Consider the following 27,118-nt stretch of genomic DNA (forward strand, 5'->3'; position numbering starts at 1 on the left):
GAGGGTGCAATGGCTGCATAGGCAACCTCTCCCGGACAGTGGAGTCCCTTGCCTAGACCTAGGTGAGGGCGGCGGACCGGTGGCAAAGCTAGGATTTCAGGGCTAGGTATTCCATGTATAAAAAATTTTCGATACATATATGCAATAGTAATAAGGGGCAAAACCAGTACAAAATTGATCCTGGTGCACAGCTCAAGTAGTATATATAGGCCTAGTTCGCTTGTCTTATGAGCCGTGCTATTTCAGCGAACGAACAGTAATTTTCTCTCACAACAAATCAATGAACAATACTTTCGGTCATGACTTTTCAGCAAAGTAAACATGGCCATAATTTTCTTAATATATATGCTAGGTAAAATATTTTTTTACCCTAGTAAAAGGCACTAGGCAAAGTGAACCTGGTGTCACCCTTGGTAATAATCAAAGTATAAGTTCTTTATCTACAATGCAACCAAAAAAATAGAAAACGAAACCTCTAATTCTTACTCTGAAGAATCAAGATCGAATGGATCTGGGGTCTTTTGTGTTCGCCTTGCTGTTGCTTCAAGCCGGAGATGAGAGAGATGCCGAGGGGGAGGGCCGGACGCCCGTACGCCGGAGCCGAGGGGGAGGGCCGGACGCCCGTACACCGGACCGAGGGACAGCCTACAAAGACCACTGACCGCCGCCGTCGTCAGAGGAGCGCCGCCGTCGTCAGAGGAGTGCCAGGCGCAAGGGGCTACCGCGTTGGTTGTCGAGGCCCGATTGCCGGAGGGCCGAGGGGCGAGGGCTGAAAGGCCGAGGGGGAGAGCCGACCTGCCGTGCTGCTGTGCCGTCGCCTGCCGATGCAGCTGCCGCCCTTCCTGTCGATGCGAGTGACGGACAGGAGTAGAAGACTGAAGACAGGGACCGAAATACAGTCGATGGGGTCTCTGTCTTTCTGAGTTTGTGGGCTGCTGCTACTAGTTGTTCTACTAGGTTTATGGGCTACATATTTACAACATTCAACAAATTAATATGTTGTATCATTATACATGTATACATATATTTATGTTTGTCACAAAATCATGTGTATTCATGGAATACAGGGCATACCCCTGGCGCCGCCCATGCGGCGGACCGAGCAGTGGTGTGGGCGACCCCGTCACGGTCGTTGAGGACCTTGGCCTGGGCGAGCAGCGACGCCAGGAGCTCACCTAGGTCTGGGTGCAAGAGTTCACGTGGCGGGCGTAGACACAAGTAGCAACATGCACTTATGGCAGCGGCCGCTAGGCCTTTTCAAAAATATATTTGTTTTCCACCTATGGTGATGAGCCCTATGTATTAGTACATGTCCTTTGTGATGTTACACTCAATTTGTATGGAGATAAATGGAAAAGACAGATTTCATCGAGGGTAGATTGGGCCAACTAAAATAGTCAGGAGAGTAAATTGAGCCTTTGATTTAATACTGAGTTAATTAAGTAAACAAAGTGGGTAATTTAGGATATAGTGAAATAGTTTCTTCCTTTTATTTTTTTTAAAATAAAGTACTCATACTTATAAGTGGTGGTCCTACATGCTTATTCGTCCTATAATTAAAACTTATTATTATTAATTGGTAATTTTCTAGAGAAATAAAACTTGCCTCCATTAACATTATCGCATTATCAATGGTTTAGCATATTGTTTTGTATATACATTTTAGATAGGTCAATTTTTCAAATACAAAATTCGTGGATTTGCTTAAGGTTTTATAATTGATAGTTGTACAGGAAAGTAGGGCTCTAAAACAAAAAATATATATACTCTTACAGAACATTTTTGGTGTAAAAACTGAAGTTAAAAGCTTTCTCATATTCTTGATAATTGTTGACACTCAAAAATGTCTTAAGATGATTTTGGACACCACCAACAAGTTGTAAACATCGGGCATTTCAGAGGTCCATTGGCGCAATAAAACATTGGAGAAATCACGCAGAAAAGATGGCAAGCTAAGGCGAGCCAGGCGACTCGCCCTGAAATAGCCCACGGGAGGCTGACCGAGCCAGCAAAAGTCGGCTTAGCCGACTTCTAAGTCGCCTAAGCCGACTCCTCCCTGTAAAGCCCGAACTGATTCGTTTCTAAATCGGTTTTTGGTAAGTTTTTGGCGTGGGAAACTTGGAGAACACGTTTTAGACTTGTTTCCTACTAAGATAATACCACCATCTCAATATATACGAGAGGCTGCAACTATCCAATCGTCAAAAACATATCTACTACACCCTTTACCCCTTTTTCCAACCCCTGTTGCTGTTTGTCATGTCTTCAGCGTTCTAGACGGTCTTGCTGGTCCTAGGACACCCTCTACGTGCTCCTCCCAGCAGGTCTTTTCGGAAAAAGTTCGGGAGTCTATCAAGCCAAGAACGGACTCAACATCGATCTAACCGGTCTCTAGATCGGTTTCGTCGATCACGCTCACATTTTTGCTGGTTGTGGGTTGATTTGCAACCCCTTGGACGTGCTAGCCCCGCTGGTGTGGGATTTGGATCATCTCCAACGTCAACAATAATATTTCAAACATCTTGTGGAGGAGTTTTTCTGACGAGTTCTGAGGTCCACTGCTCTAGACCAGTTGGTCTGGTTGTGCGCTTTGCACTCTGTCGCCCAGAGTTCGAACCCCCTCGTGGGCGGATTTGTTGGCCGGAGGAGGCGTAGTTTATCTGCATGTTGAAAAAAACTCTCTAGTCTGCCCCACGCCAAAGTACAGGTCTAAGGCCAGCCCATTCTCACAGAAGTTGCGGTGACGCTGTGTATGGGTGGGGCAGAGGTTTGAGGGTTTTCTCAACCTGCATGTGAGAATGTCTTCTTCTTAAGTACAATGTCCGGGGCTGTCTTACCCCGCGGGTTGAGTTTTTTTTCAGGTGTGGAAGAACTATTAATCTCATCATGTGTGCTTTTAAAGTATTTATTTATTGTATATAAAAAGTCTTGTGCTTAGCTAAAAAGCATACCTACGCAGCGAAAAATCAACCGATTGTGATTAGATTTGACCTTTTCGTATGTCAAAGCATTTACCTACGCAGGCTGGGGTGATTTGGAGCCTACCGTACCGTTGCACCATGGGGGAGTGATTGAAAGATTCTTAGCTTCGGTTCAAGTCCACGTGTTGACGCTAAAAACATGTATTAGTTTTTTTAATGGCCTGTAGCTGTCGGACGTGAAGGAGATATTACAAGGAGGTTGCATGGTTTTTATGGTTTGCCAAGTCAGGAAGCGCTAGCTCATTTGACATGTTGCGTTTGGTTTTGTTCCAACTTCCAAGCTGCATTGTTACATCATGTGCAAAGTCGCAAAGACATATGGGCCTCGTTTGTTTCGCTGAAAAAATAAACCGAAACATTGTTCCGGCAGAAAAAACAAGCTGAAAAAGATGGATTATAAGATAAGCGAAAAAGGGCATGGAGTACGTGATCAAATGTTAAACAGATTATGTAGCATGTCACATACATCTTAATATGCTTATTTTGTTTCTATATAGAAACCCCGTGTTGAAATTCCACAATTAACCTCTACCTAAGATGTGAAGAATGATCCATAGAAAAAATGATCTAATGTGGTGTATAAAGAAGAAATGAAAAAAAAGAGATAAAGGCATGAGTTTTATAGTTTAATAAGAAGAGAAAAACGAATACATGAAAGGCAATCAAAGTTCAAATTTTGAACCCCGGTTCCAACTTTTGCTCTCTTTCTTTTTTTAGAAAGAAGGGAAATGAAGCAAGCACGGAGAAGGGAAATGAAGGGAAATTTTGAACCATGATGGAACCGTTCGCCTCCGCGCAGGGCTGGTGGCTGGTGCTACAGCGGTCGCACGCACGCGCCCACGACGACCCGTTAAACAAACCAAACGTCCAAACCACCAAAAAACCTCCGAGAAAACAAATCCACCGGCGCGGAGCTGCCCTCCTCGCTGCCACCTCCCTCCCTCCTCCCCGAGCCCCCCCGTTATATCGCCACCACCGGCTCCGCTACTGCTCGTCACGTCCCCCCCCCCCCCCCCCCCCCCCCCTGCCCGCCCCGCCTCCCCTCCACCTCCTCCCCCACACGGTCCGACTACCCGGCGGGCGCGGCGCGGGCGCGTTCTCTGGCCGGTTCCTGCGTCGGCGGCCGAGCGGACGGGCGGATGTCGCTGTTCCGGCGGCTCTTCTACCGGCGGCCGCCCGATGGGCTCGTCGAGATCTCCGGCAACATCCTCGGTGCGTTCGCTTTCTCGGCCCAGTACTCGGTAATCTTGCTATTTTAGCTGGGTGCGTTTGTGCGAACCTGCTCGCTCGCGCAGTCGCGCTGGGCTCTGTTGGACCTGTTCCTCGGGGGTTTCTTGGAAGTAACGCGTCCCGCGGCACCGACAACCTTGCCCCATACGAGTCACTCGTACGCCGTACGCGCTTCTTCTCGGCTTCACTCCCCATTTCTCGAGGGGGAAATTACGAAAAAAAAAAGGTGCGTTCGTGTTGATCTCGAGGCGCAGATTTGCTTGCACTTGCAGACTTGAAGAGTGGAGATAGCTTTGCCCAGACTTTGCGGCTTTTTTGTGCCGGTGGGTTCGGTTTGTGTTTTGACTTGACGAAGGGCGCGGAAAGGCGATTGCTTAGCTGTTTCTAGATTATGAGCTTGACCAAAATAGGGACACGGGATTGACCAGAGTAGTATTTGGCTATCACGTTGCCATTGTCCTTTTTTTAAAAAAGAATAACGAAGTATCACATCTTGAAGTGAGATGGTTTCCATTGGGTGTTATTGTTTCTTGCTTTTCACGGGATTTAAGCATATATGACAGAAATTTAAGTTATTGATGCCTGGAGCATGGAATGGGATGCATCTTCTGATTTCTCAATTGGAAAATGGATGCGGTCAGATGTACATTTGTTCATATATACATACGTGGCAAATGGCGAGCTTCGAAGCTTGAAGGCCTCATGTTTGTGCTGCCAAATACATACCTAAAGCTGCAGGATCGTGACATTATTTGATATTGTTGTGTTTGAAGAAAGTTATCTTGTCAAATTGTTGACCGACTGTTATGAGGACGTTCTTCTGAGAAACTATCTGCTACCTTATTGTTTCGTTTTGAATTTTTCATGACTGTTAGTGATTCTAACAAAATTAGTTGCCCCCAAAACTAGGTTCGTCCGCATTTGACAATAACAACTTGTGTACCTTGGGTAGTACCCACTAGGCTACTACATTTTCTTTTCCTATGCATTCATATTTCATTGAAGTCAAGGACACTTCAAATTGAAGGGAACTTTGTTCCGAACATACTTATGCAAACATTCACCTAATTCAACTGGCATGCTTTGTACATTGTTTATAACTGTACTTTTTAATTAACTCTCTGTTTCTGATGCTGATTATTGATTGCTTCCTTATTTTACAGTATTTGATCACTGTTACTCCATGGATTTGCTGGAAGAAGACGAGCTGATGCCATACATTGGAGGAATCTTAAAACAGCTATTTGGCCGATACTCCATCGACTCATTCATGGTATTCAACTTTGAGGGAAGCAAGAAGGACAACCAAATTGCCAGTATTTTCTCATACTATGACATGTGTGTCATGGGTTACCCACGTAACTATGAAGGATGCCCCTTGCTCACCATGGAGATGATTCACCATTTCCTGAGATCTAGTGAAAGCTGGCTCTCATTAAGCCAGGACAACTTTCTGCTAATACATGCAGAACATGGTGGATGGCCAGTTCTTGCTTTTACATTGGCAGCCCTATTGGTTTACCTCAAAAGGTATAGTGATGAGAGGAAAGCTTTGGAGGCAGTCTGCAAACAGGCACCTGATGGGCTAGCTGAGCTATTCTCACCACTGGACCCAGTGCCTTCTCAGCTGAGATATTTGAAGTATGTGTCAAAACGGCACACATCACCAGAATCATGGCCTCCTGTTGACAAAATGCTGAATTTGAACTGTATAATAATCAGGAAGGTACCGAATTTTGATGGGCAAGGGGGATGTAGACCAATATTCCGCATTTATGGCCTAGATCCCCTTGCGCCTAATGACAGGGCTACTAAACTTCTCTTTTCGACCCCAAAGACAAGTGATTTTGTCCAGCTCTATACACAGGTATAATTTTGTTTAGTCATTAACTCATCATGAATCTCGTATTGGTATCTTACAGTATGTCTGTGATATTTCAGTAGTTCAGTATTCAAAAACTGATCTATTTGAAATATACCAACAAGCTTACATGTTTAATTCAATCATTTTCTAATAGATTAGGAATAAGTCCAAACTTCATGCCTTTATCTTTTGTTTTTTTTATTTACTTTATCGGGTTCCCATTTCTATTTTCATTTTGTATAGTAGGTGTACATTTAATTTAAGTGTGTTTATTGGTTATCTTAACTTCTTAAGATACCTTGAAGCTTGTTTGCATATTAAACTGTTCTTATTTGCAAATTCAGGAAGACTGTGAGATAATCAAGGTTAATGTCCATTGTCCTGTTCAAGGAGACATTGTAATTGAGTGTGTCAGCCTGGATGAGGACTTCGAACATGAAGTTATGGTGTTCAGAGCCATGTTTAGCACAGCTTTTATAGAAGACAATTTGTTGGTACTTGATAGGAACCAGATTGATATTCTGTGGGACACAAAACACCGGTTTCCTGTAGACTTCAGAGTTGAGGTAATTGGATAATTTTTGCATTTTATTGCATTAAGTTGCCTGCACCATTTCACCTTTGTATACAGTTACACATCATTTTCTCCTGATCATTGTAGGCTATATTTTCTGATATGGAAATGGGCACAGCAGTTCACAAATCAGAGTTATCTAGTGAGGAGAAAGCAAGCCTTTCCAAGGCTGATGATGCCTTCAGCCATCTGGATTGGTCAAGCGAAAGCGTTCACATCACAAATGAAGAATCAAAACAGAAGGGATTACAGAGAGAGCATGATGGCTTCGACAAAATACCTCTAGAGGAAACAGAAATCAGCAGCGCATCAGCTGAAAATAGCAGCAGATCTGTCCAGATTCATCACATAGAACCTGCTGAAAACCATTCTTCTCTTGCCAATGTGCATTCTTCGCCAGAACCTAAGGCTTCTGGACCAAACATTCAAGGAGGTCAACTCTTCAATGATGCATCTGCACAGGAGAAACCCGAAGTGGATGACACCAGAATTGAACCCAATTCAGAAACTTCCCGAGATGAAGAAGCTGGTGATGCTGCCGCTGCCACTGCCACCGCCGAATGGTCTGACAACAACTCGGATGTGTTCCTGTCAGACACACCCTCGAGCAGCACCCCGTCTAGTCCGCCAAAGTTCGACGATGAGATCCTGGAGGCTGGTATTGTTGAAACTCGATCACAATTGACTGAACTGAAGATATAACGAGTTTCCTTTCTTGGACTGTAAATTGGGGCTCACCTGATCCATGGATGATGGAGCTGCCCAAACCCCAAAATATGTACTTTCACATATACGTTTACGCAACACCATGGGAAAATGATGGTAGTTCAGGCCATATTCTCAAGCATGTACAGTTGATATTCTCAAACATGTACTTCCTCCATCCCAAATTATAAGTCGTTTGACTTTTTTTACCTCAAGCTTGACCACTCGTCTTATTCAAAAAATTTGTGCAAATATAGTCATATTTAAGTCATTCTTGAAGAACTTGTATTAACAAAATATGCCACGACAAAAGAAGTGATATTTTGCACAAATTTTTGAATAAGACGAGTGGTCAAACTTGGTGTAAAAAAAGCAAACGACTTACAATTTGGAACGGAGGAAGTATAAAAGATTTATCCAGATTTTGTTGCTTACCGGAGTATTCCACCTCCTTCATAGTAGTATTATCGATGAATCCTTGATAGATTTCTCCCGTGAAAACGCGCTGACGTGCTTGGCCACCGGCCACCGCCGTCAGCGGAAACATGGTGGTGGCGGCGCGGCGTGAATGCCGGTGTGGTCAGACGCCGCGCTGGTCTCCTGTTCAATTAGTCGGGCCTGCGCCGGCAGGATTTCCTTGTCCCACCGCGACGCATCATGAGCTTGGGCTCACAAAGGCCCAACAACGAAATGACCATGGGCCATGCCCGTGCTGGCTATAAAAGAGGACCTCCTCCAAAGGAGAGACAACTTGATTTCCTCAAAAAAAAAAAAAAAAAAAAAACTTGAAAAAGTACTCCAATGCATCTGTGACGAGTCTTGCTTACCAACGCCGGTCATCAACAACAGTACCCAAAATACACACTCATTTGACCTTTGGGTATAGGCAAAGGGTTCGATACACATTCAGCATCTTCTCCAACAACATGACCCAAAAGGGAATTCTTTCTGCAAATGATTTTTTTAGAGAGAGAATGCTTATATTTGGGATGTGCCTCTCAGGCAACCCAAAATGGATCTTCCGTATAGGTAGTCTGTTGGAGACCGATTTTAAATCTCTAGCTACCCATTTTAGGTATGGGTGTCCATGTGGGTCACTTGTTGGAGTAAGTCTTAGGCCCTGTTTGTTCCCCGATGCCATATCATGCGGCTCGGAAGTGACGTTTTGGGAATCGCCAAGCCGCGTTTATTTTCTGCTGCGAAACGTGCAAGCCGCCGCAGACCATTTGAGGGGATTATCTTGCGTTTTTCCGCTCCTCTCAGTCGCGAACGTGCTTATGAGCGAAAACAGACAAGGCCCTAGACGAACGAAGTAACTAGTAACCACTACAGTAGTATATGTCTACTAAAATCTACGGCAGTTAGATTTTTAGAGGCGGTTAAAATTAGTAATGCTGTGACTCGAACGTCCGACGTTCCAGACACGCGTCAGATAAGACTCGACCGAGCCGCGAGCGACGCACCCCCCGGCTTTTTATCTGTTCCCATCCCGTCTCCCGTGACCCCCGCGCCCACTCTCTGCTCTGCCCACCCGCTCCCCCTCTCCGCTCCTCCGCGCTGCTGTTCTCCGGAACGAACGTCACGCTCACATACAGCTCGCTGCCACCCCACCTGTTCGCGCTCCCTCCCTCCCTCGCTCCGCGACCTCCATGCCACCGGAGAGAGGGCGACGGCGGCGGCTTTCGGCGACGTAGGTGGGTCCTTCTCTGGATCTGAGCCCTCCTCCTCCTCCCCCCTCCTCCTCCTCCTCTGGATCTAGATCTAGATCTAAGGGACGCGGCGGTGGTTAGGGTTCCGGCGAGCTCTGTTGCAGTAGCCTTGTTTCGCTGTTGCAATAAGTAATTTTTCTTTGTTTTATTAGTCTTTTTTTTCAAGATGTTGCATCTTGCATCGCACTTTGTTTCTGTTGTTGCAGTAGCTTTGCTTTGCTGTTGCAACAAGTAATTTTTCTTTGTTGCATTAGTCTTTTTTTCTGATATTGCATCTCACATTTCCTTTTTTCTGTTGTTGCAGTAGCATTTTTGGTGTTGCAACAAGTAATTTCTCTTTGTTGCATTAGTTTTTTTTTTGCTGATGTTGCATCTCGCATTGCGCTTTTGTTTCTGTTGCAGTAGCTTTGGTTTGCTGTTGCAACAAGTAATTTTTCTTTGTTGCATTAGAATTTTTTCTGACGTTGCATCTCGCATTGCGCTTTATTTCTGTTGTTGCAGTAGCTTTGGTTTGCTGTTGCAACAAGTAATTTTTCTTTGTTGCATTAGTTTTTTTTCTGATGTTGCATCTCGTATTGCAGTAGCTTTGTTTTTTTTGTTACAGTTGCTTTTGTTCTGATATTGCAGTAGACTTGTTCTGATGTTTCATCTTGTATTTCGCTTTGTTTGATGTTGCAAACAATTTTTCTGATGGGAGCACGGTAAGGATGCGACACACCTAGCGTGGGCGCGGTGGGGAGATGGGCGGCGTTACGGGATGGCGGGGGACGGGCGACGCGGCAGGATGGGTGACGGGCGACGCGGTGGGATGGTTGGGGACGGGCGGCGCGGTGGGATCTCCTACGAGAGCGAGGCAAATGGATGGAGATGGAGATGGGGATGGGGATGGGGATGGTGATGTGGATGAGGTGCGGGAGCGCGAGGTGTGGGCGTGTCGGGGCTTGCGTGGGGGCATCCGATGGAAGCGGCTCGCATGCATGCGTGTGGGGAGCGGTTTGGTTGCGGGCGGACGCACATGCAGGGGCAGCAGCGTGAGCGTCCGGACGTTCGCGTCCGGACGCTAGCGGTTCCGGGTTAAAATCGGTTTTGAGAGACGGTTTGAAACAATGCCATCAATTATAAAAAAAAGTGATTTTCAGTGGCGATTTTAAAACCACCTCTAAAAATCAATTTTCAGGGACGGGTCTCTTAAGACAACCACTCCTAAAAATCGATTTTCAGAGCTGGTTATCCTAAGTCAACCGTCCCAAAAAAAATAGAATTTTTTAAAAATCATTTAGAGTCTAATAAATATAAAAATATTTTTAATATAGCCCGAAGGGTTGAGGACGGTCCACAACTCATAAAAGTTATTTTACACTTGTTTTGAATAAGTGCGGACAGATTCGAACACATAACCTCTTCCTCACGTGTTTTCATCTCGTACCACTGCACCACACAGCACTTATGACTGATTCTATGATGTAGCCCTGTACATAGTCTGGTTCGAACCCGACCAAACCTAGGGACCAGGCCACTGAAAACCGCAAATGTATACCCGTATGGGTTGGTTTTCATCTGGGCCGGGTTCACTTTGCAAAAAAAGTGAACCCGATGAATAGTACCACTTTCGTCTTATTTGACAAATATTGTCCAATCGTGGATCAACTAGGCTCAAAAGATTCATCTCGTGATTTTCAACTAAACTGTGTAATTAGTTATTTTTTTTACCTACATTTAATACTCCATGCAAGCGGCTAAAAATTGATGTGATGGAGAGAAAGTGAAAAAACTTGGAATTTAGATGGCATCTAAACAAGGCCCTGGTTCGAATCCGCTTAACCCGTCCATCAATTCGTCATCTCCTTCCTGCTCACGCACGCGCAGGGGCGCGGCACATAGCGATGCCCCTTGCGGTTCTCCTTCCCCTGGCTAGCTCACAGAGTGGCGCTTCCGTCCGGCAGCACACGCCATTCTCCAAAGATGGGCAGTTGAGCACAGCAACGTCCTCTTCAATTCCATCTCGTTCGATCATTTTTTCTTCATTTCGAAGCACAATTAGAGCCTGTTTGGAACGCAGTAAAGGAAAACTAAGGAATAGAAAGAAAAAAAAAACAAAGGAATAAGATGTAGTATAAAGCGAAAAATCGCAGGAATCTAAAACAAAGGAATACTTGCAATTTGTTGTTTGGATTGCAGAAAATTTTTGAACATTCACGTTTTCCCATGCAACGAGGAAATAGCCGTTGGGCAAGTTTGCCGTTGCTAGACTGCATTTTTTTTTGGTACCCTGGCATTGCTACAGCACCCTGCTGCTCCTGCTATATATATAAGCTTGTCGGGGCAGCAGCATATTGCATTGTGTGTTGTCCAGCAATATAATAGCTTTGCCATTCTCTCATCCATCCATCACAGACAATAGCATTTCTTTCTATGGATTCAAGCTACCAGCGTATACCAAAAAATGAAGAGGAACTTTTTCTCTTCGTACTCCCTACCTTACAAGAAGCTAGTTCATCCCAATCATCACAAAGGCAAGCCATACATACACTAGTCTGGAATGGAGCCACATTTATTGATGAAACACTAAATGGGCATGAAGTCTTATGCCAAAGGCGATTCCATATGGACAGAGATATTTTCCGTGCTCTGGTTCGAAGATTGCGTGGAAAAGGACTTGCTGATTTAAGGTATGTCTAAGTGGAAGAGCAATTAGCTATATTCCTTTATGCAGTATCAAAAAATGCAAGCAATCGAGTATTACAAGATCAATTCCAACATAGTGGGGAAACAATTAGCTGTCACTTTGCAGCAGTGCTCAATGCACTTACACAACTCACATGCCACTATATATGCTTGCCTTCTCCATACCAGCATCGTCCCAAATTTTCTCCATACTTTCAGGTAATTAAAAAATAGTTCGTTTTCATGTCAGTCTGGTTATATTTACTATATATAAAGTGGCCCTTTTATATTGACTTCAACAATAATATATACATATATATATATATATAACTATCGATGGCACTCATATTCCAATGACTATTCCGGTTGAAAAACAAGAACCATATAGAAACAGAAAGCAAGGTCTATCACAAAACATGATGGTTGCATGTGACTTCGATCTAAAATTTGTGCATGTCCATGCCGGTTGGGAGGGGTCTGCTTCTGATGCAAGAGTTCTACAGGATGCACTTAACCAAGGATTTAGTATCCCCTGGTAAATTCTACCTTGTAGATGCAGGCTATGCAAATACACCATAATTTCTTGCTCCATACGGTGAAACTAGATATCACTTACAAGAACAAGGAAGAGCAGGTAAAAAATCACAAAATCCAAAAGAATTATTCAACCTTCGGCACGCACAACTATGGAATCATATATAGAGAGCTATTGTTGTATTAAAAATGTGGTACCCTATACTAAGAGCTGCTTCAGCATATGACATAGAGACACATGTTGATATCTCTGTAGCTTTTTGTTTAACACACAATTTCATTCGGTTACGCAATGGAGCTGCTGGTTTGGTACATGGTGCTACCACGGAGATTTTTTTATTTTTAACACTTTTTGTAAACTAATTTTAAATCTAACACTGTTTGTTTTTTTCTTCCAAAACTAACACTTTTGGCCACGTCTATTGCCATGGCGCGGCGAAACGCCTGTGCTGCGCCATGCATGGTGGCGCGGTGGGAGTATGATGTGGCGAAGACAGGGTTCGCTGACCGGTGACGTGGCAGGCTCTGCTGCGCCACCGATCTTGGGGCAGCAGTGACACGCCCTGATCGGTGGCGCGACAGACCCAGCTAAAAGGCATGCGGCCCAGTCCCGTCTGCCTACCGCGCCCACCGTGCCTTCGCTCTGTCTGCCCGCCACGTCCACCCGCTTGCCCACTACGCCGCGACCTCCCACCACTCCCAAGCGTTGTCGACGCCCGGCCCTCCGTTGCTGCCTCCCTCCCTCCCTTCTCTTCCATTCCCTGGCCGCCTCCCTCCCTTCTCAGCCTCGTTCAAGATAATGACACACTTTTTATTTTCGTTTAAACGGTGGATTGAAATATTATGAATGGGAGTTAAGGTTAGGAGGAAAATTGTGTTCATGAACTATAGACTATGGTTTGATTTTGTCAATGTTAAGGTTAATTATTTAGTTAGAAGTATGTTTACCATGTATATTTTTGTTGCTATAAGTGTTGGTTATATTAATTGAGTTGCAATGCAAATGATTATATTTTATATTAATTTGCGTTTGTTTTGATTGATGTTTAATTTGAACCGTTTTATTAGTTGGAAGACATGTTTCGGGAGCAGTTGTGGCGAAAATGGGGTCGTCCTAGAGAATTGTACCCCGACGAGTCTAGCAAAGATGCCCCCATCCCTCCTGACCTCCCTGTCCCTAACTGTGACTGTGGTCGTCTGGCCGACGTGTTTCAATCGAGTCATCCGGACACAGCGGCTCGTTGCTTCTATACATGCAGTCATTTTAATGTAAGTAATTGTTTCCGTATGTTTTTTCTTCATTTGTATTACTAGGTTACTAATATTTTGTTGGAATTTTGTTGTGTAGGACCATGAGAGGTGTTTTTTCTTTTAGTGGATCGATAGTGCAGACAAATTTGACCCCGGGTACCTCATTTTCGACGATTGGTGGAGAGGGCGACATCCACGAGAGCACTTCGAGCGGTGGGTTCCACCTCCCCCGAACCCCCTCCAATGATGGCTAAGGAGAAGCACTTAGCCATAGTTAGACAACTAGAGGAACCTCCTCTGTGCGATTGCGGAGATCGAGCTATGATAAACCCTGAGAATACGTTGGAGTTTGTGTGTCCAAACAAGCATGAAGTAAGTGCAAAGTGTATGTGTTGAACTGTTGAGCTATATATGTTCATGTACTAATGTCACCTTATTTAGGTGTTTTCAATGGCAAAGTGTCGTTTCAAGGAGTGGTTGTATGGTCAGAACCAATAGCCAGAAGAACCGCCAAAGGTTAAGGAAAAGAAAGAAAGTGTAATTTACAAAGGACCTCCTGTCATGTGCGAATGTGGTGTTAAATCCAACTATAGCCTAGTCCCTTCGGAGCTTGGAATAGGCTATTATTGCGGCCATATGGTTGACTATGATGAGGTTGATTATTTTTGTGGTAAACATGAAATCGTATTTTGTTTCTTTTGCTAAGACATATATGATATAATTTTTTGTTTGAACAGAGTACTAGGAAATGCAAGTGGGAATGTTATGATGGCCAAGCTAAGTTCTTGGATGAACTGAAGGGGAGGCAAGTAATTGCACGGAAGAGGGGATATGGACCTGACTACGTCAACCTATTTGTTAAACATCACAAAGACAAGATGCGTGAGTTTACTAGACAGCGCGGTATTTGTAACCCAATCGATGTTGGGCTTGACAAATGGGGATTGGAGAGACGGAGGGTGTTAGAGGAGGAGAGAGCAAGCAAGGAGGCAAGGGAGGATACAAGAGTACAGATGTAGGTCTTGCACGAGCATGTTGTTGCATTATATGCCAGTGAGTGCTTGAAGGCCATATTTTTTGTTGCCTGATTTTAAATGTAATATAATCGCGTTGCTAACTGATTGCATTTTATACTTGAAGGGATTGGATGCAGCAAGGACCATGACAGAGAGGTGGCTCATGCAAGGTATGAGGAAAAGAAGTTAGATGAGCATAGAACGCCCACTGAGCCTTCTGTTCCATCTGCGCCTCTAACCAGGCCTTTCTCGCTTCATTTATCATCTTGTCTAGTTCTCTCTTTGTCTCCTTGAACTGGTGCTCTGTACGTACACAACATAGAGCCTTTACCTTGTCACATACCTCCCGCTTCCCCTGACGTCGTTAGAAATTAGCGGCAAAGTGTCTCATGCACCATCTATGCACTAGAGGCGGGAACCCATCTATATGCTCAGCTACAGCATTAAGAAGCCCTAGGTGACGGTCCGAGATCAAACATATAGTGCGAGATGGGCCAAGCACTTGTACACGTAGAAGTCGCATGAACCATGACCATGATTCATTGTTCTCTCCCTCTGCCAAAGCAGATGCCATGGGTACTATCTGGTCCTCATGAACAACAACAGCAGCCAGTATCAAGGTGCCCCTATACTTTCCTGTCAGGAAAGTGCCATCAACAAGTACGACTAGCCGACAATACTAGAATGCATGTTTCATTTGCGCGAACGACTAGAACACACGAAACACGATAGAGGACATGCCTCAACAGGTCCCGAAAACACATCCCTCCGGTGTCCACAAACTATTTCAAGCCAGTGTTGTAGTAATGCATTGCACATAAGATGCGTGCACCCTGTTGTACGCTTCCTCCCAACTACCCCAACGAATTGTCAGGGCAATTTGCTTAGCACGCCAAGCCTTTCCATACTTCATATCATACTTAACGAATCCAAATATGGACTGTTGTAAAGAAGACACCGAAATGTTGTTATTGTCATCAATGAGCCCTAATATACGATGGGCAAGGTAACGTGCAGTGAGCTGCTGATGATTTTTCTTCCCCCTATTTGTTAGGCAAGTGTGGGGTTCGACAACTTTACTTATCCTCCACTTGCCATCACTCTGTCTCTTTTGTGCATTTAACCTCCACATACAACCATTTTTGCATATCACGTGGTACCTCAAGTGCTGATCCAAATGAGTGACGTTGTACGGTCTATGGTGATACATAGCATAGTCCTGAAGGAAGAGCTTCATCTTTGACATTGTATTGAATATCATCCCCTTACTAAGGGTTTCTTTCTCATGGCCATACAATGATTTTCTACATATCTAGAGACCGGTGTCATAAACTGCCATATCCGTCATGCTGACGTCTCTATAGTTCGGAACGCCCTTGAAAAGTACGTTCATCGACCTTAGTTGCTCAAGCTGAGTCGCTGTGTAAGGTGGTGGTAGAACATACTGCTACACTTCGCTAATTCCACCCTATGAATCATAGGGGGTATCATCTGCTGGTAAATCTGTGACTAGTCTACCCTAAGCCTGGATAGCACACAAAACCTTAGTTTGTACTAGTGATGGCATACCATGAACAAGTACTGGCATAGCATCAACCGGTATGGGCATAGCATGTCTATCTCCCTGGTCACCATCTAAATCGTCTGAATCACTGCTAACTACATCACGGATCCTGTCCTCCTCCTTCAGTTCGAACTCATTCACATCGAAATCATTGCTTATACAACCTACTTGACTTGAATGAAACTACTCCTACATCGACTGACCGTCCAAATCCATGTTAGCCTGAGCTGCTTCCCCCTGGACCCCCAATTCTTGCTCATTGCATCCAACACCGTCAATGGATGGCCCGTCCTAGACACCCTGCATCCTGTACCCATTCTCCACCACCACCTCAGCCATGGGCACATTGGAACCTTGGAGCACCCTAGTGTAGCGGGACCAGTGAGCAGGGTCGCGCAAGGGTATGAGGACATAGTGTGTCCTAGTCTTCCCAGTATCAAACCTCCCCTTTAGTGTGAAATCACCACCAAACTTTGTATTCAAACGGACACAAATGTTGTTGAAGCTAGGAGGTTCATCAAACCATTCCAATTCTTATTCCATATCCTCAAACATACCATCTTCTCTCCTAACACTTTCTCCATATAAAACTCTAACACAATAATCCATCTACAAAAGCATTTCAAGAAATTTCATCAATTCATCGAAATCATCGTACGTAATGTCCATAGTAATATTAATACCTATTCTAACTATAACTATACTAACTAATCTAATATTAACATCTATACAAGGCTAACTACAACAACTAATGTATAGCTAGACTCACTAGGGCATACCTCGCGGCATCGAAGCTTGTCCTCGCGGCAGCGGCGGCGGGTGGACACGGGATAGAGAGAAGGGCGGGCGACAGTTGGGAGCAGTGTACAGCGCGGCAGTGAGGGTGGTAGGCATCTGTGGCACGGTGGGTAGCCACCGTGCGTGGCCGGAGGCCGTGGCAGGCTGCCGGAGGGGGTGGCACGCCGGCGTGCGTGGCGCGCCCAGTGGCAGGCACTTCGGGCAGGTGCGGCTCCAGGCATGCACGGCGCCTAGTAGGCGCGCGTGGGTAGGCGATTGGATGCGGCGGGCGGGACTAGGCCGAGGGCCTTTTAGCTAGGTCAGCCGCACCACCGATCAGGGCACGTCACTGCCGCGCCAAGATCGGTGGCATGACAGAGCCTACCATAGCACCGGTCAGCGAACCCGGTCTTCGCCACGTCATACTCCCGCCACGCCACCATGCATGCAGCGGCATAGGCATTTCATCGCGCCATGGTAATAGGCGTGGCCAAAAGGGTTAGTTTTGGAAGAAAAAAACAAACAGTGTTAGATTTAAAATTAGTTTACAAAAAATGTTAAAAATAAAAAAAATTCACCATAGGTATCAATCAAAGCAACATGATGGATGTACCAGAAGAAGATGACCAATACAGTAATGATGTGCCAGCATTTAACAACTTGCGACAAGCTGGAAATGAGACGCAAGATGACATAGCAAACAGGATGTGGGAAGATTATATTGCAAGACTTACAGTTCGGCGACAATGATGTACTACAATGATGTACTACAAGCTAACTATGCATTAGAATACCTAGTTAGCTTGTATTGAAATTTCTTGATAATTATAAAAAAAACTCGACCTGCGAGGGGCAAGCCGCCCCCCGAGCATTATATGTAAGAAGAAGGACTTCTCACACAGGTCGAGAAAAACCCCCAAACCCCGGCCCCGGCCCGACATTGGGAGACGTAACCCGTGAGATGGGCCGTCTCCTTTAAACTAGTGCTTTGGCATCCAGGACCAGCGAGGGGATTTTTTAACCCCCAGCCTAAAATTTGCTCCCACTGGGAGTCAAACTCAGGACCTGGAGGGTGCCGCCGGAGTGACTAGCATATCTCAGTTAACCAACTGGACTAGCCATCCTTTGGCTTTTCTTGATAATTATCAGTACTGCAGTTTAGTACTTTACAAAAGACAGTGACATGTACTATAAACCAGTCACTACAGGATGCTAATCCTAATCATGGCCCTGTTCATTTCTCTTATAATCCGTACTTTTCAGCTTCTTTTTTCAGCCGAAACAATATTTTTCTCTCATAGCAAATCAGCCGAACAGTGTTTTGGCTTGTTTTTTCAGCGAAGCGAACGGTGCCCATGTGAGCATATATGCACATGAACCAAAAGTGTACCAAAATATCAATTTGCTTAGGTAATCTAAATTTGTCTAAGCAGCCATCCTACTCGTAATGCATCACTACCAAATGAGAGAAAAACTTCCCTGTTTGACGGATTGTCTTTGAAGATGTCTGCTGCTTTTAGCATATCACTGGTTTGTAGCTCACTAAGCCCCTCAAGTAGAGTGATGCATTTGTTGATACTGAAAGGATCATCTAGCTTCTTCTCCTCTATGGCAGCGAATCGTTCGATCTCTTCTTTTTTCAGCTTCAAGTACTTCTCATGAAAATCTTCAGTTGTAATAGTGTACTTGGTCTTTTGCTTTTTATTACGTGTACCATCAACTGCTTCCGGAGTTGAACTAGACGGTCGGGCACTGTGACAAAGAGTTTCTTCAAATTGTTCAGGAACATGTGGTGCTATATTTATGGAAGATGGTCCATCTGGTGTTTCTTGAGGCATGAAAGTTCCCAATGGAGTAAATGCATCATTACCAAACCAATTAGTATCATCCCTGTCCTCTTCAGCATCAAAACTGAAAGAACCAGGGGCAGGTATACTAGGTGAAGGTGACTGCAGGTGCACATCAGGAGAAACTTGTGAAGGCAATATTGCCTTATTGGCATAATGATCCATACCACGACAACTTCTTTCCTCGGCATAATGACATGTAAAAAATATGACAATATTTTAGAGTTGTCTTAAGTATTGTAATCACATCCAGTGAAAATAATAACTAATCAGGCTCATATCAACTCACCATCATATAAAGCAAACAGATCATCATAGTATGGAAATGACTTGTCTTGCCAAAACAGAGCGTCCTTATTCTTGCGTGCCTCCATTGCTGCCCAAACATCCGGTGGTGCCGTCACCATCATTCTGTCGGAATCCCAGCCAAAACCACTTTCTGCCACCAAATCTTTTATGGTACGATATTCCTTTTTCATATCCTGCTCCTTTTGTTTCACTTGTGCAATAGAGAACGACAAAGAAAATTTCTTATCGAACTGAGCCACAATACCAGTCCAAGCTTCCTTACTCCATGCACTGTGTGTCCGAAATCTAGGCACATCATAGATTTTTAAGAGTTTAATAAGATGTAGCCTCTTCTGGTGATCCCACTTAGCTCTATTCCTTGATGTGCCTATGACAAACATGATGAAAATTCTAGTTTTAAAATAAGTTAAATAACGGATATTAGAGATTCTACCAGGAGAAAAAAATCTAGAGGCATAATATAACAAAACATAAGTGCTATCTCCTTGTGCTAACTGCTAAGTAATTGGAGAGAGTGCTTCCTAGTTACAAGCACACAAAAATAACATCTATTATTTCTCTAAAAAACATCTATTACAGAAACTTAGGGAAAAGATAGAAGGACTCCATAGATCAGATCTTTAAATAGAACATGTGTTGCCAGATCCACAAATTCGGATCCAGATCCAAAACAAGGGCAAAATAAAACTATTTCTGAAGAGGAAAATCATATCATTATCAAATCGTACCTGGTTCTTGGTGGATTTCTTGACTTCCCCCAGATTGGTGGACATCAAGCCCCTGCACCGATGGAGTTGCAGGGAGACACGAAGCGAGGAGAGGGGGATTTCGTGGGGATGGGCTGATTCGCTGGTGGTGGTTCGCCATCTCCGCCCGTTCGCGCCAAATTTCTCTAGGGTTCAACCACCATGGGGGGGGGGGAGTAGTCAGAGAGAGAGAGAGAGAGAGGCGACGGGAGAAAAAACGAGAAAGATGCTTTCCCTTGAGTCACGGTGGATGTTTTATTTCCCATGAAACACACATAGCTTGCCGCCTTTCCTCTAGAAAGGAAACTACAAATCCTACGTTCCAAACGTAGTCACATGCTTTCTTTACATAGGAATGAAAATCTCCAAAATTCCTATGAAAAAATTGTGTTCCAAACAGGCCCTTAAGGGAGCATGAGGAGAGGGTTCCTCGGACCTACAGTCCGTAGGCCTTGCATAACGTGCCGAGCGAGTTTGCGAGGGAGTAAAAACCTCCTTGCCCCTACCACTGCCATAGCCATTGCCAGCGCGCTGTTGGCTCTCGCGGTGTCGGGAGCCTCTCCTCCCAACGCTGGCGTCGCCATACTTCTGTTGGTCCTGCTGCAGGCCGCGGTAGACCCTTTTGTCGCCGTTGCTCACGCCGAGCTGCCTCAAGAAGCTACCCCGTAGCGCTCTGCCTCTCCTGCCATAGCGCCGGCGATCTCGACGCGTTGGCTCGCTTTGCGGTCGCTGCTAACCCGTTGAACCGTGGAACCTGCGGGTTGCAAACCGCAAAATCCAGTATGTTTACGGGTTAGGTTGGATTTTAACCAAAACCCGTCTAAACCGGACCATGTATAGGGTGGCTATGATGTTGTCTATTTGTGCTAATATATATGAATCTTATAATTAATATTTTAACTCGTAAACAATCTTAAATGAGAAAACTTTCAACTACAAAGTCTTAAATCTCATCGAGCACTACAACTTTTATATAGAACATTTCTCCATTCAAGGTCATTTGAAAAATTCAAAATCTAAGACTTAATTTATATATTTAGAACCCTAAATGATCTCAAACAAAAAAAATTATCAACTATAAAGTTTTAGATCTCGTCGAGCTCTGTAATTTTGATATAAATTTTGTCTTCATCTGACTTTATTTAAAAATAATATGAATTTATTTGTGCTGTAGTTATTTTTAAGAATGGTTGACTTAGTCAACTTCCCTTGAAAATCGATTTTCAGAGGCGGTTGACTTAATAAAACCGCCCCTAAAAATCACTTATTTTCAGAGGCGGTTGACATAAGCAACCGTCTTTAAAAATAACATTTTTAGAGGCGGTTCTCTTAATGAAACCGCCTCTAAAAATGGATACTTGCGGATTTCTTAATGGAATCGCCTTGAAAATGGATCTTCAACAACAGTCATGCTCTCTGAAGATGTTAGAGACGGAGTGCTAGTTTAACCACCTATGATATAAAAGAAATATGTCCCTTAAAAATCTTTTTGGTACAGTGCTAGCGGCCGGCGGAGGCAAGCAAACGTGACATGGATCTGCAGGATGTGCTCAATCTATAGATAGAAAGATCCTCTCGTACCAGAAGGTATGCCCTGTGAATAGTCTTGCTTTGGAGTTATTAACAACAACGGAAATGCCATGTAGGAACTCCCAAACAAAAACTAACGCCAATCTAATTTCGGCTTTGCCTTAGCTAATAATAAGATCACATAGAGTTGTACTATACATGTGAACTTTGTCATCACTTTATAAAAGAGTGAGTTTTCTGAGCGGTCTAGACATCATCCCATCAAGTCTTTCATCATCTAGAAAATATAAGATTTGTAAGATAAATCAGGAAGTTACGATTTTACCCTTTAAACAAGAAAATCTTTTATCATAAATATGACAAAAAAAGAAAAATATAAAATATAAACAAGTGAGAAGTAACGATCACGTACTTGTGCTTTATCATCTGCTTTATCGAACCACAAAGAAAAACAAAAAAAATGCTTTATGAGGCGAGCAAGAAAAAAGAGTTACGTTTATATGGGCCTGTTAAGATACTAGATTATTTAAGTCACAATGTGTACATCTGCGATTTTTGTTTGTTTAAGTCATTCTATCTCTATCTATATCTATATCTATATCTATATCTATATCTATATCTATATATCTTATATTTTTAAATCCTACTAACAATTTATCTTGCTATACAAAGTGTTCACATCATTATCCACTAACACATCCAACTAACACATGTCATTATGTCTTCATTTAAGATATTCACATTAGCAAATCACATCATTTACTAACATATATTTAGTTGTCTACATCACAATGCTAAAAATCATCCTCTAATATATATTATGATATTTATTTAATCATATTAGTAAATATAAGTAGTATAACTTCTTATCAGCGATTCCCACGGCAACGCACTAGATGTTTTTCTAGTTTTTTATATATTGAGTCTGACACTGTTGCCCGAGACTAGGATAAGGACACGCACATGCAACATGTTGGGCCCCTCGAAATTTCAGCTGAAGAAAGACTTTAGAAACAGCCCATGTTCGGTACCAGGCTTTGATCCGGCGCAACGCAACAGCCTGCACCTAACTATTGGGCCCGAGGCCCCAAGTGGACCAAACGAGCACACCGGGGTGGCGGGGTGGGCGATGATATCTGTTTAGTACCACCTTGTCCGCTAAAATGAAATTAGATCGGATCATAAAGGATTACCGTGATCCTTGACTCATCGCGTGGTAAACGCGGAGAGCAACTATATAATTGTACACTTAGGCACGGATGGTCATAACACACTACATCGTAAGCCTGGGCAAAATACCCATCATCCGAACCCGAGGTATCTGATCTCAAATTTGGATAGCGATTTTGATTACCCGAAATTAGTTTGGGTAATTCAGTTAATATCCCTCGGTACCTAAACTACCCAAAGATTTGTTTTGTCTTTGTATTCATCATGTGTTGTTAGCTGAACCATTTAACTTATCACTTTATTAGAATATAATTCTCTCTATTTGAATGAGTGACTGTAATATATTATTCTCTACAAATTGTTATTGAAATTCTATACAAATTGCTGCTGAAATTATGTATAGATTGCTACTGAAATTTAGTGTAATTTGTTGTTTTCTGTAAATTTGGGTATATCGGGTAACCCGAACGCCCAGGCTGACTTACTACATCGTGTGTATATCTTTTTTGCTGCTACCTACGATTATATACAAATAAAAATCCTATTATATACAAATAAAAATAAATCCACTAAGTGCCCAAAATAATCCTTTATATCTAAACATGTTTTTATCTGACCTGTATATATAGCTTTTGTTTTATCATGCCGACAAAAGGGCAGGAAATTCAACTAGTGTAAACACACAATATAATTCCAATTAATATTATGAAATAAAAGTTCACACTGCTGTTTTTTTTTGCGTTCACTACTACATACATTTATCAAAAAAAAGTTCACATTGCTGTTTTTTTGCGTTGACTGCTACATACTCCCTCCGTCCCAAAGTATGTGTCGTTGGGGCTACAATCTCATGTCCCGTAATATTTGTCGTTCGCTATCTGCCCGTAGCTGTACAGCTACCGCACCATGCGCCTGCCTTATCTCTTCCTCTCCCCTCGCGGCCTCACACCACCACAGGCACCCAACTTTTAAAAAAAAAAATCCCAGCCTCACCCCCAACCTCACCGGCTGTTCCTTTGGCCAGATCCGCAACGTCGCCGTCGCGCCCGCCCTCCATTCACTCCCCTCTGCCGAGATTCTCTTGCGCCGTCCTCTGTCAAGTCCCCTACGTTGAGATCTTTGTGCGCCGGGCCACGGGAGCCGGGAGCGCGGGCTCCTACTCCGCGCGACGCCTCCAAGGAGCTCCAGCAGCGCACGGCGTTCGCCTCCTCCGCCGGGCCATGGGAGCAGGGAGCGCGGCCCCCTCCACGCGACACCCACACATGTGAGGTCTTCTCCCCTCTCACTACAATTTAATTGATACTGATTTTAGGACACCAGTTGATACAAATTTTAGGATAGAGAGAGGACTGCAAAAGAGTTTCAAACACTAAAAATCCCAGATGTTGTTAGTGATTTTAGTACAGAGGAACTAAACTAGCACTTACTAATTTAGGGGAGAGAGAGATAGACTAGAGAGAACATCTGCTACATATAAGGTTATCAAACTTTTTCACATGGACAATTATTGTTGCAAAGATGAATTGAACCTGAGGGAAATAATCACCTGCATGCAGGTTTTCTTGGTCTCCTTCTTGTGGATCATTTAAATCAAATGGATGGCCAACATTGTCCCCTGGTACAGAAAGCTGATGATTATGAGAATGCATCGTCACCCACACATGTGAGTTATTCCTCTCACTACAATTTAGTTTTGAACTTGAAGCAAATATGAGCTGCATGGCTTACACAAAAAAATCACTAATGTTGGCTGCAATTTTATTTGTGATAGATTAAACCAGTTGATATTAATTTTAGGACAGAGAGAGGATAAGGATCCATGCTGCAAAAGAGTTTTAGGGAAGAGATAAACACTAGAAATTCTTAGATGTTGCTAGTGATTTTAGTAGAGAGGAACTAAACCAATGCGTACTAATTTATGATTTGAGAGAGAGAGAGGCTAGAGAGAACACGTGTTGTTGCTTGTGATTTTAGGAGATAGAAATAAATAAGCACAACTAATTTTAGGAGAGAGAGGATAGAGAGAATTGGAACCAGTACACTCAATTTGGATAGAAATAGATGTGCTTACCTTGATGAATTTGTTCTTGTTCATCATTCTCAGCAGGATGGACACCAGAGTGGTCAGCTCCCCCAACTTTAACTGCAGCCGCTACATCTTTCAAGAGATCATGATCCTCTTCGCGTTCATGTTCAGCAGGATTTGTGCTCAGATCTGGTACCTCCTCTCCTCTCTCTCCTCTGGTAGTGTGTTTAAGTCTAGTATTGCCATGGGAGATGGATGAGAACTGAATGGTTCAAATGAATGCAAAGAAAGGGTTACCAGGCTTTATTGGCACTGCTGGTAGAGAAATGGCGCTACTTTTAAATTTTGGTTTGCTTCGTCTGTGTAAAATGGATAGAGGTTTTGTGTCACGGGGTCATAACCGCGACAAGCATTGTTGCTCGAGCCGGTATCAGAGTGCGTGTCTCTGGTGGCTCGGGTGGACTCAAGAACACAAGAATCATAGAGATGACGCAACGGTTTATCCTGGTTTGGGCCAATCGATGCCCTACGTCCAGCAGATGATGATCCTTATACTCAAAAGTACCCAAAATTGGGGGTTACAATAGAGTGTACAGGGGGTAGAGAGAGATTTGGTAGGGGGTTAGCTCAGTGCTAATCTGGAGGTTGCCTCGCCGCTGGTGGAGCCTTCCCATCGTCGGAGAGGAGGAAGACGACATGTGCGGTGGAGGAGCTCTAGGTGCCCCTCTCTTGGTTGCTCTGCTCTCGGTGCCGAGCAGGAGCGGATTGATGAGGAATGGAATGATCTGTCTAGGATCGTCCCCCCCTCTAGGATCCGAGCTTACCCCTTATATATCGAGATAGGTCATGTACATGGCGGTTTGGGGGTTAAGCCTATGGTCTACATGCGTCGGAGGGTCTTGCAACGGCGCTCTGTGGACCGTGGCGATGTCGTGGAGCCGAAGAATCCTTGGGCGTCGTTCGGCTAGCCTGTTCTGACACGCTGAGTGTTAGGCTGTGTCGGCTTAGATCGGCCTCCCCAGGCATGCCTTCTAAAGTCTTCTTGGTGGCGAGAGAGGTTGGCTTGAGGGGCTGACACGCAGGCCCAGAAACCCCGAGCCCCTAGAAGCCAAGAAGGAGCTTGTCTTCTTATATCACGCCTCGTGCGTGACCCTGTCGGGGGAGCGGCCGGTGGAGCCACGGCCGAGGTGCAGCTCGGGGGCCCCCGAGCATAGATGGCTCGGGGCGTGTCTTCTTACGCCCAGGCCTTGGCTGGCATCGTAGGCCAAGCAGGAGCCAAATGTCAGGCTCTGACTTCTCGTCGATCGAGAGCCTGAGGCTCGAGCGAGGTCCCCGAGCCCTGAGCAAAGGCCACGGCGCGCTCAGGCTCAGCCAGGTTTCTTGGTCTTAGGGTGCTCACGAGCGTACCCGATGGGTATAGCCCTGAGCCCCCAGGCGATCCTAGAGGAGTCGGTCGGGGGGGGGGGGGGTCACTTCGGTTGGGAACCATTGATCCCGAGGCTTAACATACCCATATGTTAGGCTCTCGTCAGGAGCCCCTGAGCCCTTTGTGGCCTCACTTGGCCTAGTCCGTGATGGCGATGAAGGTCTGACTTTGATCTTCTGGTGACCGAGCTAGCCATGGCGGGGATGGCTTTCACTGACGAGAGTGTGATGCCCTACGTGGGGCCGTCTCCCTAGTGTGATGGGGGTGCTCGGCCATTGAGGCCGAGAGATAGTGGTGTTGACCCCTTCTTTGGTCCTATGTCATGTGGGTCTATGGCCCGAGCAAGGGTTCAGTGAACTCGTTAGGGAGTTACCGATCTTAGGTCTAGGGGCACCCCTCTTTTTGGTCGGAGCCTGCCGTGGGTCGGGTGATTGAGAGCGTCTGGACTCTGGCTTGGAGCTACTTGATCACCCGACGCGCCACGCCCTTCTGGGGGCTTTGGTAGCAAGCCCCGATCCTCTTGGGCTAGCCTTCTTGGGGCGACCTTGTGTGGCCATAGGTTGGGGCAGCGCGGTTGCTACCGCCATGTAGGCGGTCTTAGGGCAGCAGTTTTTGCCACCGTATATTGTAATCGGGTCGTTCCCAATTAATGAAAAGAAATTACTTTCGTTTGTAATATCATTGCTCATGAGTCATGCTCGGAGACTTAGGTCCCTCTTTGGGATGGGCTATTACGATAATGGCCTTGGTGGCCAAGATTGCCGTGCCCGTGCTGCTAGCGGGTGAGTCCATGAAAACCTCGGGTTTATGGTCATTCCGTGCCCTGGTCATGTCCCCAGAGAGGAGATCCTTGGCTTCCCGACCGAGCCACTCGTATAGTTCCTGAACCCGTGTATCGGTGCTTGGGGGCTCACTGCCTCCCTCGTTGGGACACCACGAGCGGTTCGAGGTCGTTACTCGGACATCGTTCGATGGTCAGCCAGTTTTGCTTCTGAGTGCCCGGCTAAGGCCTCTAGTGCCCGACCATGAACATCCCTTGCACTTTTGGATGCTTCGAGTGGCCTTGAAGCCCGGTGGGTTGGCCTTAGAACCCTCAATGATGTCCCTTCTTGGGGGTTCCCATGCCATCATGCGTTTGGGAGACACGATCTGATGAAGGATCAGGAGACAAGGATATAGCTGCAAATGAATGAAA

The 27,118-nt window shown here is 44.7% G+C and overlaps 2 protein-coding genes, 1 long non-coding RNA gene and 1 pseudogene across 4 annotated transcripts; 3 read left to right on the forward strand and 1 right to left on the reverse strand.

The window, feature by feature from the left end:
- The first annotated feature begins 4,006 nt into the window (after positions 1-4,006).
- On the forward strand, positions 4,007-7,786 carry LOC136528921 (formin-like protein 6). Of its 2 annotated transcripts, none has more exons than XM_066521924.1 (4): positions 4,007-4,193; positions 5,375-6,078; positions 6,420-6,641; positions 6,737-7,786. In XM_066521924.1, the coding sequence occupies exons 1-4, from the start codon at positions 4,121-4,123 to the stop codon at positions 7,349-7,351; spliced, it is 1,614 nt and encodes a 537-aa protein (XP_066378021.1). In that variant the 5' UTR covers positions 4,007-4,120; the 3' UTR covers positions 7,352-7,786. The 2 variants fall into 2 exon arrangements, with proteins under 2 accessions (XP_066378021.1, XP_066378022.1); XM_066521925.1 differs by lacking the exon at positions 4,007-4,193 and adding an exon at positions 4,204-4,437.
- Positions 7,787-11,475: 3,689 nt separating this feature from the next.
- Positions 11,476-17,619, forward strand: LOC136525712 (protein ALP1-like; annotated as a pseudogene).
- A 665-nt stretch (positions 17,620-18,284) lies between these two features.
- Positions 18,285-19,892, reverse strand: LOC136526998 (uncharacterized). The gene is made up of 3 exons (XM_066519590.1): positions 19,754-19,892; positions 19,006-19,392; positions 18,285-18,913 (listed from the first exon to the last, which is right to left on the reverse strand). The coding sequence occupies exons 1-3, from the start codon at positions 19,890-19,892 to the stop codon at positions 18,285-18,287; spliced, it is 1,155 nt and encodes a 384-aa protein (XP_066375687.1).
- A 3,585-nt stretch (positions 19,893-23,477) lies between these two features.
- On the forward strand, positions 23,478-25,847 carry LOC136525184 (uncharacterized). Its single transcript, XR_010776451.1, has 3 exons — positions 23,478-23,735; positions 24,028-24,134; positions 24,576-25,847. It is a non-coding gene; the product is annotated as an uncharacterized lncRNA (long non-coding RNA).
- Positions 25,848-27,118: the final 1,271 nt, after the last annotated feature.

This window comes from Miscanthus floridulus, chromosome 19, assembly GCF_019320115.1.
Source record: "Miscanthus floridulus cultivar M001 chromosome 19, ASM1932011v1, whole genome shotgun sequence".
NCBI lineage: Eukaryota > Viridiplantae > Streptophyta > Magnoliopsida > Poales > Poaceae > Miscanthus > Miscanthus floridulus.

Bases quoted from the DNA above. Each gene is read 5' to 3' on its own strand.
- LOC136528921 (XM_066521924.1), top strand. From the start codon at position 4,121: ATGTCGCTGTTCCGGCGGCTCTTCTACCGGCGGCCGCCCGATGGGCTC. The intron at 4,194-5,374 runs GTGCGTTCGCTT...CTTATTTTACAG, and splicing joins GATCTCCGGCAACATCCTCG to TATTTGATCACTGTTACTCC. The intron at 6,642-6,736 runs GTAATTGGATAA...TGATCATTGTAG, and splicing joins CTGTAGACTTCAGAGTTGAG to GCTATATTTTCTGATATGGA.
- LOC136526998 (XM_066519590.1), bottom strand. From the start codon at position 19,892: ATGGCGAACCACCACCAGCGAATCAGCCCATCCCCACGAAATCCCCCT. The intron at 19,393-19,753 runs GTACGATTTGAT...TGTTTGTCATAG, and splicing joins AGAAATCCACCAAGAACCAG to GCACATCAAGGAATAGAGCT. The intron at 18,914-19,005 runs GTGAGTTGATAT...TATTTTTTACAT, and splicing joins TCTGTTTGCTTTATATGATG to GTCATTATGCCGAGGAAAGA.